The sequence below is a fragment of the Eleginops maclovinus genome, chromosome 16 (genome assembly GCF_036324505.1).
Source record: "Eleginops maclovinus isolate JMC-PN-2008 ecotype Puerto Natales chromosome 16, JC_Emac_rtc_rv5, whole genome shotgun sequence".
Classification (NCBI taxonomy): domain Eukaryota; kingdom Metazoa; phylum Chordata; class Actinopteri; order Perciformes; family Eleginopidae; genus Eleginops; species Eleginops maclovinus.
Genome location: NC_086364.1, coordinates 5,814,392 through 5,831,678, shown reverse-complemented (window position 1 = coordinate 5,831,678; position 17,287 = coordinate 5,814,392). Strand labels below are relative to the sequence as shown.

Sequence of the window (17,287 nt, the reverse complement as noted above, 5' to 3'; positions counted from 1 at the left end):
GGGGGACAACAAGGAGGCTTTTCATGCAGATGGCTGAAAACCACTCAGTGTTTCATTTGTGTTGCATCAACTGATTGCCGTACGCTGGCCTCGGCTCAGCTGTGTTACACTTTTCACCATAAAATCCGCTCGGCTTCTGCTGTGATGGCCCAGCGGGATTTGTCACAAGTTTGCCACCATCACTGTCAGGAGGTCATTAAAACCAAATGAGCATTCTTCTAGAGAGGAACACTCTGTGGATTACACAAGGACTATTTTCGTGTACTGAAAAGCTTAAGATTCACTTAGAAAAATCTTATGTCATTTGTAGTCTGACAAAGCGAGTAGCTTGTGTACATTTCCCGTGAAGGAACGAGACAGCGATGCTTTATGTTAAGTCAACATTAAACTATGCATGCTGTTTGGATTATGCAACAAAAAAAAAGCTCTTCATAAATCTCTTTGAATTGCTTAGTGTATAGAAGCAGGAGGAACTTTCCATGCTGGAAACTATTAGTGTCATACAGCGGGGACCATGTAAAGTAAGGAGGCCTTGGCTGAAAAATGATGGAGGCTGCGTGTGACTGAGCTGAAGCCATAAAGCTGCCCACTCCATCACGGCACAGATCGCTGAGATTGATCAGCTCGCTCCCATTTGAGTGATTTCCCTCCGGATTCAACTGCAACGCAATTAGTCGCCCGCTGTATTTTGCCTTTGCGTTGCTCTTTGACCCCCTCCGTCACACGTGTGAGTCAGTGCAGCACTCTGCCGATATGAGTTCCTCCTAACAGCTCCTGTATTTGCACAGCCCGTCTCCTCTTGGCCCCTCAACACCGTCCCTCGCAGTGCCGCTAAAGAGGATCACAGATCGCTGGCAAGCAGCCAAGGCGTACCTGCTGAGACAGAATGTAGCCTTGACCATGTACACCGTGGCTAACACCGGTGAAAATCCGTGTCTCTCTGAGCACTGTATGCTGGGAGTTCCTCTCAGACTGCCAGCCTCAGCAGTGGGCATCGCCACAAGGCCTCCCTGACCTCTTTGGCTCTTGATGCTGAATGTAAAAACAAAAACTCCGCTCCAAAAGTGATCTCCTTAAGTACGGGTGTCCAATCCAATTTTACACAAGGAGAGTGCTTAAGATTACAGATAGTGTTTTTTATTGTGCTCTTCAGTAATAGGAGTAGAAAGGGTGAAAGGAGAGATGGAGGGAGGAGGGAAAGAGGAATGGAGAGGATGGCAGATCGATAAAAGCCGCTCTCTCTGGTTGCCTTTATTCTTTGTCGCCGTGTCCGTGGAGACGATGTTTAGGCAGCTCGTGGCAGCAGGCCATGTAAGGGGGGGCATTAAAGTGCCGCAAAGGGACCTGCTCTTTCCCTATAAACAGGTGGAGAAACACTCGCCAGGATCCCAATTTAACACCGACTCATAGCGCCGGTTCGGAGTCGTAATGAACAGCAATCAGTTTCAGTGGAATGAGATGTGCTGCGTACCTAACAGGTTCGTCATGGAGGGGCTTTTCATTAGGCGCCATGGATTATCTTGACGACGGCACGTCAGCGGCGCGTGGTCGCACTGGGACGAGCACAACTCCCCCCCAATTTGCCCTGGCCTTTTTTCTTCTCCCAGTTCACATCCAGTTGAATAACTCGTTTGTCACATACATCAGAGGAAGGCGAAGATCATACGAGAGCCAGTGTTACTTTGTGTTCCACTAATGAGGCCTGTACTCTCCGCCTCCTCGCCTTTGCCTCGCTGCTTTTTGAAACAGCAACGACATGGTGCTACAAGGCTTAAGTAGTTTTTCCTTTCTCCAATGCCGAACTGCAGGCTGTTATCCTGTTTGTATGTCACTTGGCTCCAGCGCAGTCCTTTGCACTTGTTTAAGGCTCAAATCGCAACAGACCTGACACTGATACACTGTGAGCATTACCATTGAGGGAACACTCGAAGGCAGCCGATGATTTAACAAGTGTAGCAAAACCTGTCATGACCATTGCAGAACTGAGGCACGAAGAATAAAGTGTCCAGTACTGCAAGCAATGAAAGTCAGCTACATCACAGAATCTCCTTAAGCCAAGGAACTGTCAAATAAATAGCTGGAGATTGAACAAGAAGAAAATTGAACGCAGAAGCAACTTGCTCATCAGAAGAAGTCCAAAGTATAAAACAAAAACAAAACTGCTGATCCAATACATTCTCACAAAGTGTCTCACATTACTGGTGTACTCGTTAATTTTGAAGTTGGTTTTATAGATGCTTAACTTGATTCCAAATATCCAGTTATGGGAGACAAAAGCAAAAAAACGAGATACTTTTCAGTTTTATTTGAGGATTTAGATATCGATCAGCAAATTCTGATTTATTGAGCGACAGAATTCTGAGAAGTATCTGACTTTTTCTCAGAATTCTGAACTTAATCTCAGTTCCTCAAAAGAAAAACCTAGTTTATGGCCCGAATCTTCTTCCATACCTTAGTTCTAGTATTAGTGATGGATCCATGTGCAGGTATAAAGTAATCTACCATTAATGTATTCACGCATGGAATTGATTGGCTTATGCACTTTGCAAGATGACACAGCAATGCCTCTCAAAGTTGAGCCAGGTTAAACCATTCTGCAGCGTGACCCTGCGTCATGTTGCCTGAGGCCTCTGCTCCTCCTAATGAGGACTCTGTGTTCTTTGGCGGCCTGAGGTGTCACAGTTTCCCCAAATTAAATCAGAAAAATCCAGTTAGCATAATTAGATATCTCAAAACACAGGATAGCGGTTGATCCTGAATTCTGATGTTTGTACGAGGATGTTTTTCCCGATCATCACTTGGGTGTTAGTGTAAACACTCCTCGGCAAATCTTTCAAAAACCCACCAGTCAGGACGGGGGCAGCAATCTGACAGTGACTTACTAAAAAGACATAACTGGAGCTTTGATCTCTTTAATGACATGAGCCGTGTTTGATGTACAGTGGAGTGCAGCATCTTCCTGTTATCCAGGCTGCTGAGCTTTTTGTCTCCGCTGGACTGCTGAGCGCCGATGTGTTGACGGGTGTAACTCCGGCTGGTTAAAAGCAGGACACGGGATCTTGTCATACTTTTTTCAGCTGTCATACCAGGAGGTGCATGTTTTGTTTTTTTAGGTAACCAACCCATTCTCCTTTTGAAATGGGTGCTTAGAAGTTGAAAATTGCCAACATCAAGAGCTTCCTTGAATTAGGATGCCCCGCAATGCAAGTGTGTTATATAATGCCATGACTGGAGGGAGAGGGAAAGTAGAGCACAGGGGTAGAGATTAAAAAAGTTTCTGCATAAAAAGAGAAGGGGGGGTGAGCATGAAAGGGAATTGGAGGGAGGAGGGATTGAGGGAGAGACAGAGGAGATAGAAATACAGTGTAATAAAAAAAGAGAAGTAGGGGGGGATTAGGTCAGGCAGGAGCGAGGGTCCACTCCAAGCAGCCTTGAGGCCCTGCAGGCTGAAGGAAGCTGGTCAATCCCTCTCCTCTCTCAAGGCTTCTCCATTTTTTCATTTCGATAATGGAGCATTTCCTTAATTGGCAGAGCACAGTTTAGGCCGAGGTTTGTTTGCCAACACGTCAGCAGAGAATTATTACCACTACATTTACAGCATAGTGTTGCACAGCTCTCTCATTAAAAAATCCCTGCCCAGAGAAGAGCTTTCTGAGGAAGTGTGCAGAAAGAGGCCAAACACCACGGCAAGCAAAAAAAGGGAATATAACACATTTATCTCCTATCTCACCATCCCCAGCCCGCGTGTAAAGGAAGAGACAGAAACTTCTCTATCTGTTTACTGTTATTGTTTTTCTCCAATCATAAAAACCTTACTCCTGGCAGCGATTGTGGGCTTTTTTCCACTCCTTCTCTCTTATCGAAAGAGTTATGCATTGAGCTCGCATGATCTGTATCTTTAAATTTGATTGAGGGTATTTGCAGGGGGTGTTATTGGATTCCAGTGTTATTGTCTCACCTTTTCCCTCCGTGTTTTTAATGTTGGGATGGATATCCGCTCCGGCAGCACTGATCTCACTGTTCTGCTCATTAGTCTGGAGTCGCAGAGCCTATAGTGCTTCGTCGCAACAATAAGACATGCACTTCTGTAGTCCAGCTATTACCCAGTTTAACAATGTGCACCAGCCAGAAAAGTCCATTATTTCAGCAGCTCATCATCTCAAGCATCCGCACGAGACAAAGGGTCCGTGGAAGTGCTTCTTTGCAAAGGGCCATCTATCACTTAAGTCAGGAGGAGAGACTTAAAAACACATGTGCTGCGGATGCTCCACAGTGTGTGTTCTGGAAGCATATGGAAAGAAAGAGAGTTGTAGGAAGAATAAAAGGCTTAGTTTAAAACTTTGTAATGATGGCAACTCAAATGAGTCTCCAATGAAAATGATTCATCATGCTTTTTCTTTTTTTATTGGAAACTTCCTAGTTTGGTAGTTTTAGACAATTTGATGCTGCCAAAATTGCAAATTTGTACAGCCAGGTAAGAATCTTGGGTGCTATTAAGTGTCCTCATTTTAAAGAGTTTGTTTGTATTTATTGTCTCTACTTGGACATGTCTCCATGCTTTAATGTTCAAAAAGGTCTTAGTTTTTATCATACTGCCTGTGCTGCAGCATCTCTTTTCACCCTCTGTCTGAAACCAGAGCCCAGTCTGCTCTGATTGGTTAGCTGGCCGGAGAAACTCCCATGGAAGGGAACTTGTGTAGACTTTGCAGACAGAAAAACATATATAACACGCCACAGGAAAGGGTAAAGCCCAAAAATTATAATAGGGCCCTTTTAAAACCTGTTAGAAAAAGTTCTGAATAATACTGTGATAAAGATGGGGAAAGTGAGCGGTGGGAAATGCTCATAAAGTGAGACACAGGTTAATGTTTAAAGTAGGAGCTCAGTGAGGGAGCAGCTGCTAGCTTAACAGACCTGTCATCGGAATCAAAGGCCCTAATCAAAATTGTATCAACTAATTGATCTTTCCTCTTGTGCTTTGCCACGAGTGCAATTGAGATTCCCCCTGACTCTTGCCCCTCCAACAGCGAGCCATGCTCTACAACATAAACTGTGTTCATTAGCAATGATCAAGGAATCCTCTAACGTGAGCTGAGATGTGATATGATGGCTGTTTCCCCCTGATTCAGTTCGTTTGCAGGACAGCTCTCCCCAGTTGCCTTCTGAACTGCGGGGAACTGGCACGTCTTTCATGCTGCTCGCACCAGTCGAACAATGTACTTTAACTTTCATCTGGAGCCGAGTTCTAACGCTTGCCTCCTGTTGTGTGTTTCCGCAGGGTAACCAAGAGGCCACTAATCCCCCAGAAGCGATGGCCCAGCCGTACACCCCAGCCCAGTACCCCCCACCCCCACAGAATGGCATCCCCGCAGAGTTTGCGGCACCGCACCCACTCCCAACGCAGGACTACAGCGGGCAGAGCCGGGTCCCCGAGCACGCCATGACCCTGTACACGCCCACACAGACGCACAGCGAGCCGGCCGGCACTGACAACAGCACGCCCGCCATCACCGCCACCACGACCGCACCGGTCAGTGTCCTTCATCATCTGCAAACACTGTTCTCAACACGCTGTCAGCAAGTAAACTATACTATTATCACTTCTTTACCTTTTTTTTTCTTATATCGTAATGATGCCTGGATGAAAATGATACTGTATATTTATATGTGTTGTTTCTTGAAAAAAATTGTGATTCTGACATTTCCCCCTTAAGAAAATTATCAAAAGTAAACAAGATTGGTAGATTTTTTTCTCCCACAGGATTAATTGAGAAGCTATGGAAGTAAATCTGATGCTTTGGTGCTAGAATTCTAAGCACCAAATAATTATGCTTTGAATTGATTTATCAGAATGTTTTGCATCTGAATGTAATTCTTCAAAATATTCTCTTCTTGTTATATACATATATATATATATATTCAAGTTGCTCAATTTTGATTGACCAAATGCAATTGCTGAAATATGATATTAAAACCTAAGATTAAACATTCAGGAACACAAGGAAAATCAATCAAATCTAGATCAACTCTTCTACTGTATGCCATTGTGTGTTTTTTTTCCAAAGATTTAGTAAAAGACCACCACTGTGTTGGAAAAACAAACAAAAACAATGGCATATATAAGAATTTATATACTCACTTAAGCACCATGGTACAACCAGGTTTCCATGGTTTCAGTGCCTTCTGACATTGGTGTACCAATGGAGCGTATGACTGTAGCTTGATTTGGCTGACTGATGGTTTGACTTGATATGGAATCGATTGCTTTTCTTTGGGTTCCCTGAATGTTTAAACCTTAATTGACTGAATTTGGCAAATCGAATTTAAGAATATTGAATCTATATGTCACATTGTTGAAAAATGTTTTAAAAGTTTTGATTCGGAATTGGGGGAAAAAAATGGAACTATTGAATTCAGAGCTTAAAATACAGATGTATCATTTTAATGCATCTTTGTTATTCCCAGTACTTGTTTCTTCTCCCTGACTTTGGTTTCACTGAGGAAGTTGGCTGTTTTTGCTTATATCCATTCACTAGTTCCACCGTCTGCCATTGCTTAAAGCCTGAAAGCTTCAGCACCTGCCTTCTTCCTGTTTCATGCCATGAAGCAACAGCTCTCTGGCTTTTCCAGCTCAGTTATATACAACTTTAAAAAGCACTTTAGAGGATAAATATCCTGCCATCCGTTTAATATTAAAAGAATTAGGCCTAAACATTGCCACAGAATTCAAATGGTAATGAACTAAGAATAATTACACCTTTAATTACGCTTTGCATAAATCATAATATTGTACAATTAAATAAGATTTTAATCAAGGTATGTCAAAATAGAATTTAAGATAATTTGTCTTCATTTGCAGATATGCTCCCTCTGTTTTCACTATACAGTATTCAAATGTGTAAACGCAGCTCCATTAGGTTCACACAGAGTCGCTTTGAAAAACTTTTATTTCAGTTGATAGTGTTATCGTTCTCTGCATCACAATCACTACAAAAATGACTTTCTTAATAAAAAGAGAGAGTAAAACTTATACGGAGTCTAACAGTACTAATCATCCGGAAGCAGCAGAACACTTTGATGTCGTGGCAGTGCTTTGTGCTCGGCGTGGGAGGTGAATTTGGTTGAAAGTATGCTCATAAAATGAAAGTCCATTTCTGAAGAGCCATTTGGGGCTCCCTTAAAAAACATGTAAGCCCAGCGCTGTTTTATTTATTTGCGTGAAAGGAGATGTGACTTGCTGTAGACATGAATGATTCAGGATCTGTGAAAGGAAGGCACGCCCTTCCCTCCTGATCTTTTCGGGCAGTAAAAAAAAAAACTTTTTCTCAACCAGCCAAAATTAATTTCTGTTGAGTCAAATCCGCTAATTTATTTGAACCAGCGTCCAAAAGAGACGTTCCTTTAAACACAATCCTGTGTTACTGTGCCAGGATCTGATTATACTTAATTTTTTCTCACTATAAGTGATGTTTAAAGTATTGGCACTCCGAGTGGAAAACAAACCCCTGGCGATGCTGCATGTGGAGATACACAGCCTGGGACTGAGTGGAATTCCAAACGATATATTATTCATTTCATTCTTGTGTACTGATACTCCGGTATGAAATACCTTGACCTGAGATTTACCTTCACAAGAGTCAGGTGTAGATAAAAGGCAGGACGACTTAGCTCCAAACTTTCCAGACGTGTCTTGAAAGATGGATAATGCTCACATGGATAAAAAAAATACCATCAGACCTTTCCTTTAGCATGAAAACACCTGCTGGGAGGGGTCATGGTGAGGCCACATCCCCCCTCAGAGGGATCTGGGTCACTCATAAAGAGCATTGTTAATAACTCCGAGCCTCACCATTACCCGGGGACATTTGGTAGCAGGAAAGTGCTTATACGGCAGAAGCAGAGCCGTGGCGTATTATCGCCAGCCGGTAATGTAGCAATGTTTGATTTGTAGATTTGTGTGACGCTCTCCAACTGCTCCGTGGTTACGCGGCGCACTTTACAGTAATGGCTGACACACAAGAGAGTTTAAAGTGAGGAGAGACTTGGCAGGAGGTTCAGCCTCCTCCCCCTTCTCTCAATGTCTCCTCTCCCTCTCTCCATTTGATTTCATTTCATCTGTGCCCCCGCTGTGAAGAAAGCCCAGAGATGGTGGCCATGGAGAGATGAGAGCTCGCCTTGCTTTTTCCTTCATGCTCTCCCCCCGCATCCCCTCTCTGTTGCGCCATGCCCCTTTTCCCCTACCCTCCTCACACTCTCCCCACTTCCACCCATCTTTTTTCTCAGGGAGGACAGAGGGATGAGATTAGTGGGGTGTAAACAGAGAGTCTAATCCTCGGGGGCCGCTGGTGTAGTGTCGCCCACCGCTGAGTTCCCCAGCTTTAATGACAGACCCAGCCCGTTTGCTCTGGGTGCCACAGACGGGCCCGGGTGCCTTTGATTAGGGCACCCTGCAGGAACACAGATTGAGGGAGCAGATCAGCTACTCACTGCATTCCCCCTCAACTCCCCCCCCTTACCCTCCTCCCTAGGCTCGACTCTGCTGCGCTCAGCTCCTCTTCCCCACGAAGACGCTTTACTCTGCACATCTTCTCGACTTAAAGACTTAAAAAGAGTCAAGAGAGAGTGAAAATTCGGTGAAACGTATGGATTCTGTGTGAATTCCCCGCAGAGCTTGGAGAGTGTGTGTGTGTCTTAATGAGGCGCTGGGACTCTCTGTTTTCTGCCTTGTGTCTACCAGTCTCACCCGTCCACCCTGGGAAGGTGGCGCTGTCCAGAGCTAGACCTCTGGGACCCCGCTCTGTGACATGTTCAAACAAGCTGACTTGAAAGCGGGCGACTTGAGGAAGAGAGGCAGCCCCCAACTTTTTCACTCCAAATCCTAAGAGATGAGGGGAGCAGAGGGCTGCCAGGGAGCTCTGCTCGAGAAGGAAAAAAAAACGAGCTCGTTATCTGGCTCAGTTCAAATAGTCTGAGGTTTGGTTGAATTTCATGAGTAATCATTCTCTTTTCAGATAACAAATTAAGGCAGTGGCGTTAGGGCAGCACTCAATTCTAGATTTTTCACAGCCCGTGTCAGCCACGTAAAGACTTTCCAAAGCGTATTCTGGGGGACTGTGATAACACACACAAACACACACACACACACATACCAACACACAAGGGCGAGCACATGCAAACATTTCATATATCCACACAAGCACCCTCTCATCTGTCGTGAGCAGTGTCTAGCGGATTGAGACTCAACCGGGGTGTAGCTTTCAGAGGTGGTGCTGATGGCAGCATGTAGGCCACAATTAAGAAAGGGATGACTGGGTTCTTGAAGAGGGATGAACCGCTGATTTGACACCACTGTGCATTCCTGTGTTATAGATATTATCAGTCGTTCTCAACATAAAAAACTCCTGGATTATTTTTAGGATAAGGCTGTTGTTATTTTAGATTTTTTTATGGTCATCAAAACCCTTGAATAGGCCAATGTAACAAGTTAAGTCATTCTGTTAATAATTCTAAAACCTGTGCCTCTAAATCTTCAAAACAGCTGACATGTAGCTTAATTTTCTAATGCGGGTGAGCTGGTGCAAGCACAGTGTTTGATATTAAACCAATAAATGCCAGTATTGGTCATGATGACAAATGTCCGTTTAGACGGTTTAATAAGATAAAACCAGATTGAATTTGTATGCCGTACCACCAATACTGGAAATTGTGCGTTCTTGGGGACTACATTCTGCTGCGGATTAATCCACTTTTGCTGCTGTAATAGAGAGTATTTGTAGCAGCAGGATAGTGTGTCTAAATAAACTACATTATGTCTGTTCATGGTAATAAAGGAACATGTCACTCAGTGCAACAGTATTGTTCATCAATGAGTTTTTAATCGTTTTTGGACAACAATGGAGCCTTTATTGCAGAGAGAAGGATGAAGATAAACAGATAATAGTTGTCAGTAGATTACATCACTGTTTGTTTGGTTTTTGGAAGGATCTGTCAACTAGAAAAGGTTTATTTAAATGAGTATTTAGGGTTGGATTCTGTCAGTTTAGCATCACACTTATATTCTGTCAGCTTATACTTATATTAGCTCACAGAGAAGAAATTCAATTTGATCCTTTTACAACAAACACTATATTGGCTTTGTGTTTAGTAACATTATAATCCTGGTAGTAATCCCCATTTTTTTTATTAAACTAATGTGATTACGTCTTTTTTTATATGTTATTGTTAGGGAATACATTAACCTTTTTTTCCTGATTCGTAATCCCGTTACATGTGAAATACTCCCCAAACCTGATACTACGATACCCTCAACCACCATTACTAAGAGAGGCTTACATTTTTTAGTAATACATTTAGTTGGACAGTTTCATGTCTAGCCAAACATTATTTCCGCTCCACCTGTCAATCACCTAAAATGATCCACGCAGACACTGTTACAGTTGAGTTCTGTCGCCTGAACGCCCGAAATAACTCGCTATTTTAATATAAATGAGTGGGAGGAGGCGGGGGTGGCCCATCCACTCCACACACCCTGCACTCTCAGGTGATGGAGAAGATATATTTGCAGCTTCTTTAGAGAAAGAAAACAAACAGTGGAGGACCGGGAGGGGGAAAATAATGAATTTAAGCTCTGGCATTATAATTCTTGTGACCGAAGACTCAGTATCCCGCCCTATTTAATCGGATGTAATCTACCTGCTTGGCAGCATTCCAATCAGATAGTTTCAATTATGCTCTTGTAATGCCACTCTGTGAGGAGGGGGAAAGTGCTGAGCAGAGCACTTTGCAGGCGATTTGCAAATAACAGCAAGGGAGTCTTTTAGAGAAATGACTGAACAGGAAGCCGGAGAGTTGCTGGAGTTGACAGCTCTCTCACTCTCTGGTTTGCTGGCTTTGGCAGTGACGGAATGTTTTGCATCCCACCTCCTCCTCTTCCTCCCTGTGACAGCAGCTGTCGGGACAGTAAAGTGCCACTGAAGGTGGCCTCCTATGGTAATACGAAGGTAATTATTTTCAACTGCAAAACCACCATTTCCCAAACAGGCAGGCATTTGGAGCCCAGGGAGCGGGGGCAACATCCCGGATCCCGGTGACACTCCAAGTTATTGAGTTAGTAGCATGCAGTCTGGGGTTGCTGGGGAGTCAGCGTTTCAGTATTTGTGTTCTCCGTATGTGTACTTGCCCCAGATGTCAGCGGCGAGTGAAAGTTAATCTGGATGTTTGCAAACACGCGACTGCGCTCGCTGTGATAAAAAGCCAGACAGACCGAGCTGGAGGACAGCAGTGCTCAGTAGTCTGGCAACATACGCTAAAGGTCGATAGTGTCATGTGTGACCGATGAAACAGATTGACCCGCGGGGCTCTGGTACCTTGTCACCCTCTACGGTCCCAGCATCTGTCTGCAATGTGTCACCTCGGGGCCCAACATGGCTACTCAGGCTATTAACCTCCAGCACGGGAGGACGCGGCAGAGTTAAGACCCCTCCGCCCGCCTCTCTCTGTCACAAATCCACTCCTTGTAGTCCGCACATTCCCTGGCCCCCCGTGTCCTTCGCCGCTTGTTACCCTTTTGGTCCGGAAGCCACCGAAGCCCGGGCGGGAATCAGGAAGCTACCGCCAACCTGCCCTACTTGGATGGTTGCAGGGGAGACAAAGTGGGACCTTGAATCAAACAACTGTCACTGTTAACAATGTATGTCACCGTCTCCGAATGGGCCATAAAAACCGAATAAATGACGGCCATTACAGTGGAGATTGTGATTATGATAATGAGAATAATAAAGGCGATCATCATTACGATCATGATGATAATGATAATACTGCGATGATGAATTATAATGAATAAATCCCTACCCCATTTCCTAAATGGTGGGAAATGTATCACTAAGAGTGGCCCGCAGCCGTGTGACAGCCTCCGAGCAGGGTGAGGGTTATCACCGCGTGTGTGTGTGTGTGTCATCTGAACCGTTTGTACTCTGGCAACAACCTACTCCTTTTCCACGTCTGTATCTCAGTACAAGCTTGTGTCTGTGTATGTGAGTCCCCAGCCAGTGTATAGTGTGTTTGCCATGCTCAGAGAGCTCTTCCCAGGAGACCTTGCAGTTTACATATCACATTCAAACAGCTTTTGTGCTCAATATCTGCCACTTCCCCTCTCGCGTTTCTCATCCCCTCCCCTCTTCCTCTCTGCATTTCTTTATTTAGTCCCCTTTCCCAGGCACAGCCACTAAATCAGGGTTCATTTTTTGTTCATTTTAATCACCCGCTCACTGTTGCAGAATGGAGACAGTTCCCACAGGAAACACCACGGCTCTGGCTGTTTGTTCAAATGCTAAAAACAAACCTTATGTTTTCTTGATGAGTGACCTCTTGTGGTCATGGAAGTAATTACTCTCCGCTCTCAGAGGCATAGGTGGGTGCAGTGTGATGCTGTCATAGATTTGGTAATTAGGCAAATTGGTTCTGTGGGACCCGACAACACCTCCTTGCAGTTCTGACAAACAGCCAAGATTTAACCGTCACAGGCTCTCTCCAAAGATGAAATGTAAAGCTCACTAATTAAGCTCCTTCTTTTTTTTTATCTGTACATAAAGACAAACATGCCATCTCCTAAATGTTTATAAGTGAAATTGATCTAAAACTCTCTGAAAGAAAGCAAATAATCCTACGAAAAACTTTTATACAGTTGTTGTAGTAGCTTTAACAGGTAGGGTTAGGGTTTTGGGGAGCGCTGTTTAAAAACTCCTGTAATAAAACCAATAAAAGTTTATAAAAGCCCTGTTTGGTCTGTGTACAAAAGGGAGCAGCGGCTAAAGCACAGAGCGTGGACGGCGGGGTTAAAACCTGTGCTCCTGCCCCCCCCGAGGGGGTCTCCCCCGGTGGTTTGTCCCACAACATCTGATAAAAGACCTGGTATGTAGGCTAAAAACATCTGAGTTTGACTTTACATAAATGTGCTTTGTAAAATAAGTGTTTAAAAATACGTGCTGTTAAGAAAATCACTTCAACCCAAATAGTAAAAGATGACATAAACTATAAAACGTAATAAATAGAACTATAAAATATATCAAATATGTAAAATATAATGTATCAAATATAAAATATGTAAAAAACACACGTTAGTAGGCACACAGAGGGATTTTTTTAAATAAAGTCAACCAAGTGTCCCTAAAAATGTTTAAAACCCAGGTCGAAGTCTAGAGAGGTGGTACAGGTGAAACATGGGACACGCATCGGATGATGTTTAAAAATACTTTATTAAAAGGATTGCTTAAGGGTGTTTCTCTGTGGGAGGCTCCAACATCCATTTAAAATAAATAAAAAGTAAAATAATGTAAAAAAATGTAAATAAGAGATGGGGGATTAATAATATAGAAAAAGTTAGGGATTAATAACATATGAAAGTTTAAAAGTTAGAAATGTATCTAAAACTCTCTGAAAGAAAGCAAATAATCCTACTAAAAACTTTTATACAATTGTTACAGTAGGTTTAACCGCTAGGGTTACGTTAGGGTTAGGGTTGAAAACAAAAAATAAAACAAGGGTTTTGAAAGGAACCGGCCAATGATATATTTTGCCGAATATCAGGTCTCATTCCACCTGAGCGCATAAAAGAGAGAATAAACCAAGTTGTTGACCAATGAAGTTTTGCTCACAGAAAATGCATCAAAAAAAGAAACTGCCGCGAAAACAAGGTCCATCCAGACAAGCCGCCAGCCCCCTCACTGAAATCCATCATGGGTGTCACAGGGAGAAACAAGTGGAATTTGTCATTGACATCAGACACGTCATTTATATAGAAATGTCAGCATAGCATTCGCATAATGATGGAAACAACAACGCTGAGGGCTTTGGGCCTCGCACTCTGATGGCTGTGTGCAAACGTCACCAATAATGTGTCTTTAGTCTAGACATGTCAGGGCTCCGTGGGATCTATATCCACGCCTTTTTGTCAGCGCCTTCAATCTTCCCTGTTGCTCAAGAGCTAAGTGCAAGAGATTAATAAGTGGATTTGTAATACACAACCTCAGGTTTGACACTATAAGTCATCGGCTGTTTATCGCTTTGGCTTTCTCACCGGATTGAAAAATGGCAGACACTGAGTAAGTTAGTTAGCCAACCCTGCATCCCAGCCTCCCTCCTATTGCAACCCCCACCCCCACTTCTCCTACTCCAGGACCGGGAGGTACAGTATACTGTAGCGGCTAATGAGCAGCTTGTGTCTTTTCTGTTTGTTTCCCTCTGGCAGACAGATGATGTGACGCAAACAGAGGGCTCTCAGCAGCTCCAGCTCCAGCACTCAGACTCTTCAGAGAAGCAGCAGCCCAAAAGGTTACATGTCTCCAACATTCCCTTCCGCTTCCGGGACCCTGACCTAAGGCAAATGTTTGGGGTGAGTACCTTGAAGGAAAATTCAAATGTATTCCATTATGTTATAAAAGGTTTGGCCTTTTGCCTTTTTCTATCGGTTTAAATAACACTGAGCGTGGTAAGTTAATTCCTGTGATCTTTTAGCATGGTAACAACAAAGTCCATTTTTGCCTGAAACACAGAGAGCCTCTTCGTACGTCAGAGGAATGTATTATGCTGCTCTCAAATAAAATATTCTAGCTTCGGGGAAAACGAGCAGTTGGGCTAAATCACACAACAAAGGCCACATATTTAATGAGAAGCGATTGCTTTAACCAGCATCTAGGTAACTACATTTGCAGGAAATATAGAACCTCCTGAGTTTTGTTGTTGTAGTTGGGAAAAATTGAGAAAAACATCCCAATGTATCAAAATCGGGCTGAAGGGTGTAAAAAACGCTCTGCTACACAGACACAAGGATGAAGTAAGTTGAGATATGGAACCCAGTACGATGATCATTGACCGTTAGTCTTGGTTTTCTCTTTTTGGCGTTGATTTAAAACCTGTTTGATCAACTTGATGAGCCGAACTGGCTCGCCATGTCATTTTAGAAATGTTTCTGTGTTTAAGATGCAATAAACTTTGCGAGAACAATAGTAATAGCAACTATGAAGAGAAAAATAATGGGTTTTTTTGGTCACTAGCAGTCCACATATATCAGAGTTCTCCCAAAAGCTTCTTTAATAGCTGTTAGACTATTACAGAACAGCTTAAATCAGGCCGATTATTCCTCCTGATTACCTGTTTAGCAGATACACATACAGAGCCGTCAGCTGCAGACAAATGCTATCAGATTACTTATCAGCATACCGAAATCCCTCAACAGAAATTCTCCCTTCCTCTCTCTGTCTCTTGCCCAATTAATGAGGCAATGAATAGTTCAGCAGCTCACCCTTGTGTCTCACAAAAGCCTCAATAAGAATTGAACCATACATCCCCAATTCAATAACCATAATGGATCTGAACAGAGGCGATTTGCCAAAAATGTACTTTAAATGTTACGCGCTAATTGGACCATTAGAATCCGGAGGCGTTAATTCTCGCCGTTATGAAGACAACATCCAGCTGATGATATTAATTACCGAGAGCCCTGGCTGTGGCTTTATGAATTGCAGACAACATGGCTGCTCTCCTTCTCCATTTCTCGCTGTGAATGTTGGCTTTATTGTTCCCAGCTCTGGTGCAGGTCGTGCGGAATCCAAATCGCCTCAGTAATTAGCTCAGAGGCTTTGTGTGCCTGGCCGACGCTCGCAGATATACGAATCAAAATTGATCGCGGCCCACCCAGTCCCCCCTCAATCACCCTGCTCAACCACGTATCGCCCGTTCCTTCCTGTTTCATGCCCTCCCCATCTTGGCGGTTGGCATTGTGGGATTGATTGTCTTGGGTACAACTTGGCACAGAGCTAGCTGGTCCACTCCACCCTCTGACATGGCCTCCACAATGGGCCTTTGTGTGATCAGCGTGTGCAAAGCCTCATCCCTCTAGCTCTAATGGCTTCTGGAGCGCCAGCGACTCAATACGCCATTACTGTTGCGCATGAGTGAAACCCACAGACATGAAACGGGGGAAAGATAGAGGAGAGGGAGAGTGGAGGTGCTGCACGGCCCGCTAAGGAAAACCCTAGCCAGGAGCTCCATCTACTCCTCCGTCGCACTGAGAAACTCTTCCTGGTGTCGGTGCCCCTAAAACAAGAAGGGAGGGACCGCACTCTGCCCCGCACGCCACAGGGTTAAGGGTGTGAAGAAACCTGTGAGCCTTTAACGAGGCGCTGAATGAGGAGCTCATTAGGACGACCACAGCGGACCTTAATCAGTAATTAGAAACTGTGATCTCTGAGAGCCAGCGACTGTGTGTGTGGGGCGGGGGAATGAAAACACTCCAAGCGCAAGTAAGCTCTGCGCGGAGCCCATGCTGCGCCGCTCGAGGGTGCCCTCGTTTGTGCGACTGGGTTCTTCAGCGCTGCTTCTCTCGGCTCATGTAAGAGCTCTCACTGCATTCCCCCGGAGCAATCAGGACCTCTGCCCTCCCCCCCATCCTGCTGTCACGCTGACTGCTGTGTGTCTGAGCATCCTCCACACTGCCATTTTGCTGTTTGAATACACAGGGACTGCTGGAGCGTAATTATAGGTTTCTTAAGAGCTTAAAGATATTCAAGCAAATCAAAGGTAGAGGCATACTGTGGCAGGCGTATGGCTTTAAAAACACACTGTATTGTTGATTCATTTACGGGGAAGGCACACAAGGCCACACTGCGTCACCAGTGTGTTTTAGCTCCTTAACTGCCTGTATACTTTTCATGTTTGCCAGCCATTTCAGCATGTACCATTTTTAACTTCTACAATTCTTGCTTTATTTCTGCTGAAATATTAAAGATGCAGAATCCTTTAGCTGTATGTAAAATAGAAATCAGCTGGTATGTGAAAATAATACATTCACAAGTCTTACGTGCAGCAGCATGATTTGCAAACCCTGCAATAACATGGGATAAATAGGATAAAACAAGCACCCTCTGGTATGGTCTCTTAACTCGCTGCTCTTAACTGCATTTCTGTATTGATATTGAATCGTCTCAGCCGTGCATAGATGTATGGACGGATCGAGCTGCAGCCTCTTAGATGACGTCAGTCTTCCTCGTCCCTCTGGAGACTCCTCCCATTGAAGCTATTGTTTATCGGCTCTGCTGATGCAGCTGTTTCTGTGTGTGTGTGTGTGTGTGTGTGTGTGTGTGTGTGTGTGTGTGTGTGTGTGTGTGTGTGTGTGTGCGTGCATGCGAGAGAGCGGGTGGGTGGGGATAGGAGTGCATGAGATCACTGGTGAGCAGCGAGCAGTCCCCAGCGCCATGTGGAAATCCTGAAAGACGACTTCCACTGAAACTAA

At 44.1% G+C, this 17,287-nt stretch overlaps 1 protein-coding gene across 2 annotated transcripts in view; it reads left to right on the top strand.

Moving 5' to 3' along the window:
- The window catches only part of LOC134878571 (RNA binding protein fox-1 homolog 3-like), a 393,703-nt gene that overhangs the window by 352,598 nt on the left and 23,818 nt on the right, over nucleotides 1-17,287 (top strand). The window contains exons 7-8 of one of the 2 annotated variants that reach the window (XM_063904677.1): nucleotides 5,279-5,530; nucleotides 14,246-14,389. In XM_063904677.1, coding sequence (XP_063760747.1) covers nucleotides 5,279-5,530; nucleotides 14,246-14,389 — 396 coding nt within the window. Of the gene's footprint in view, nucleotides 1-5,278; nucleotides 5,531-14,245; nucleotides 14,390-17,287 lie in introns of those variants that run through there. The other variant, XM_063904678.1, reaches the window with a different exon arrangement.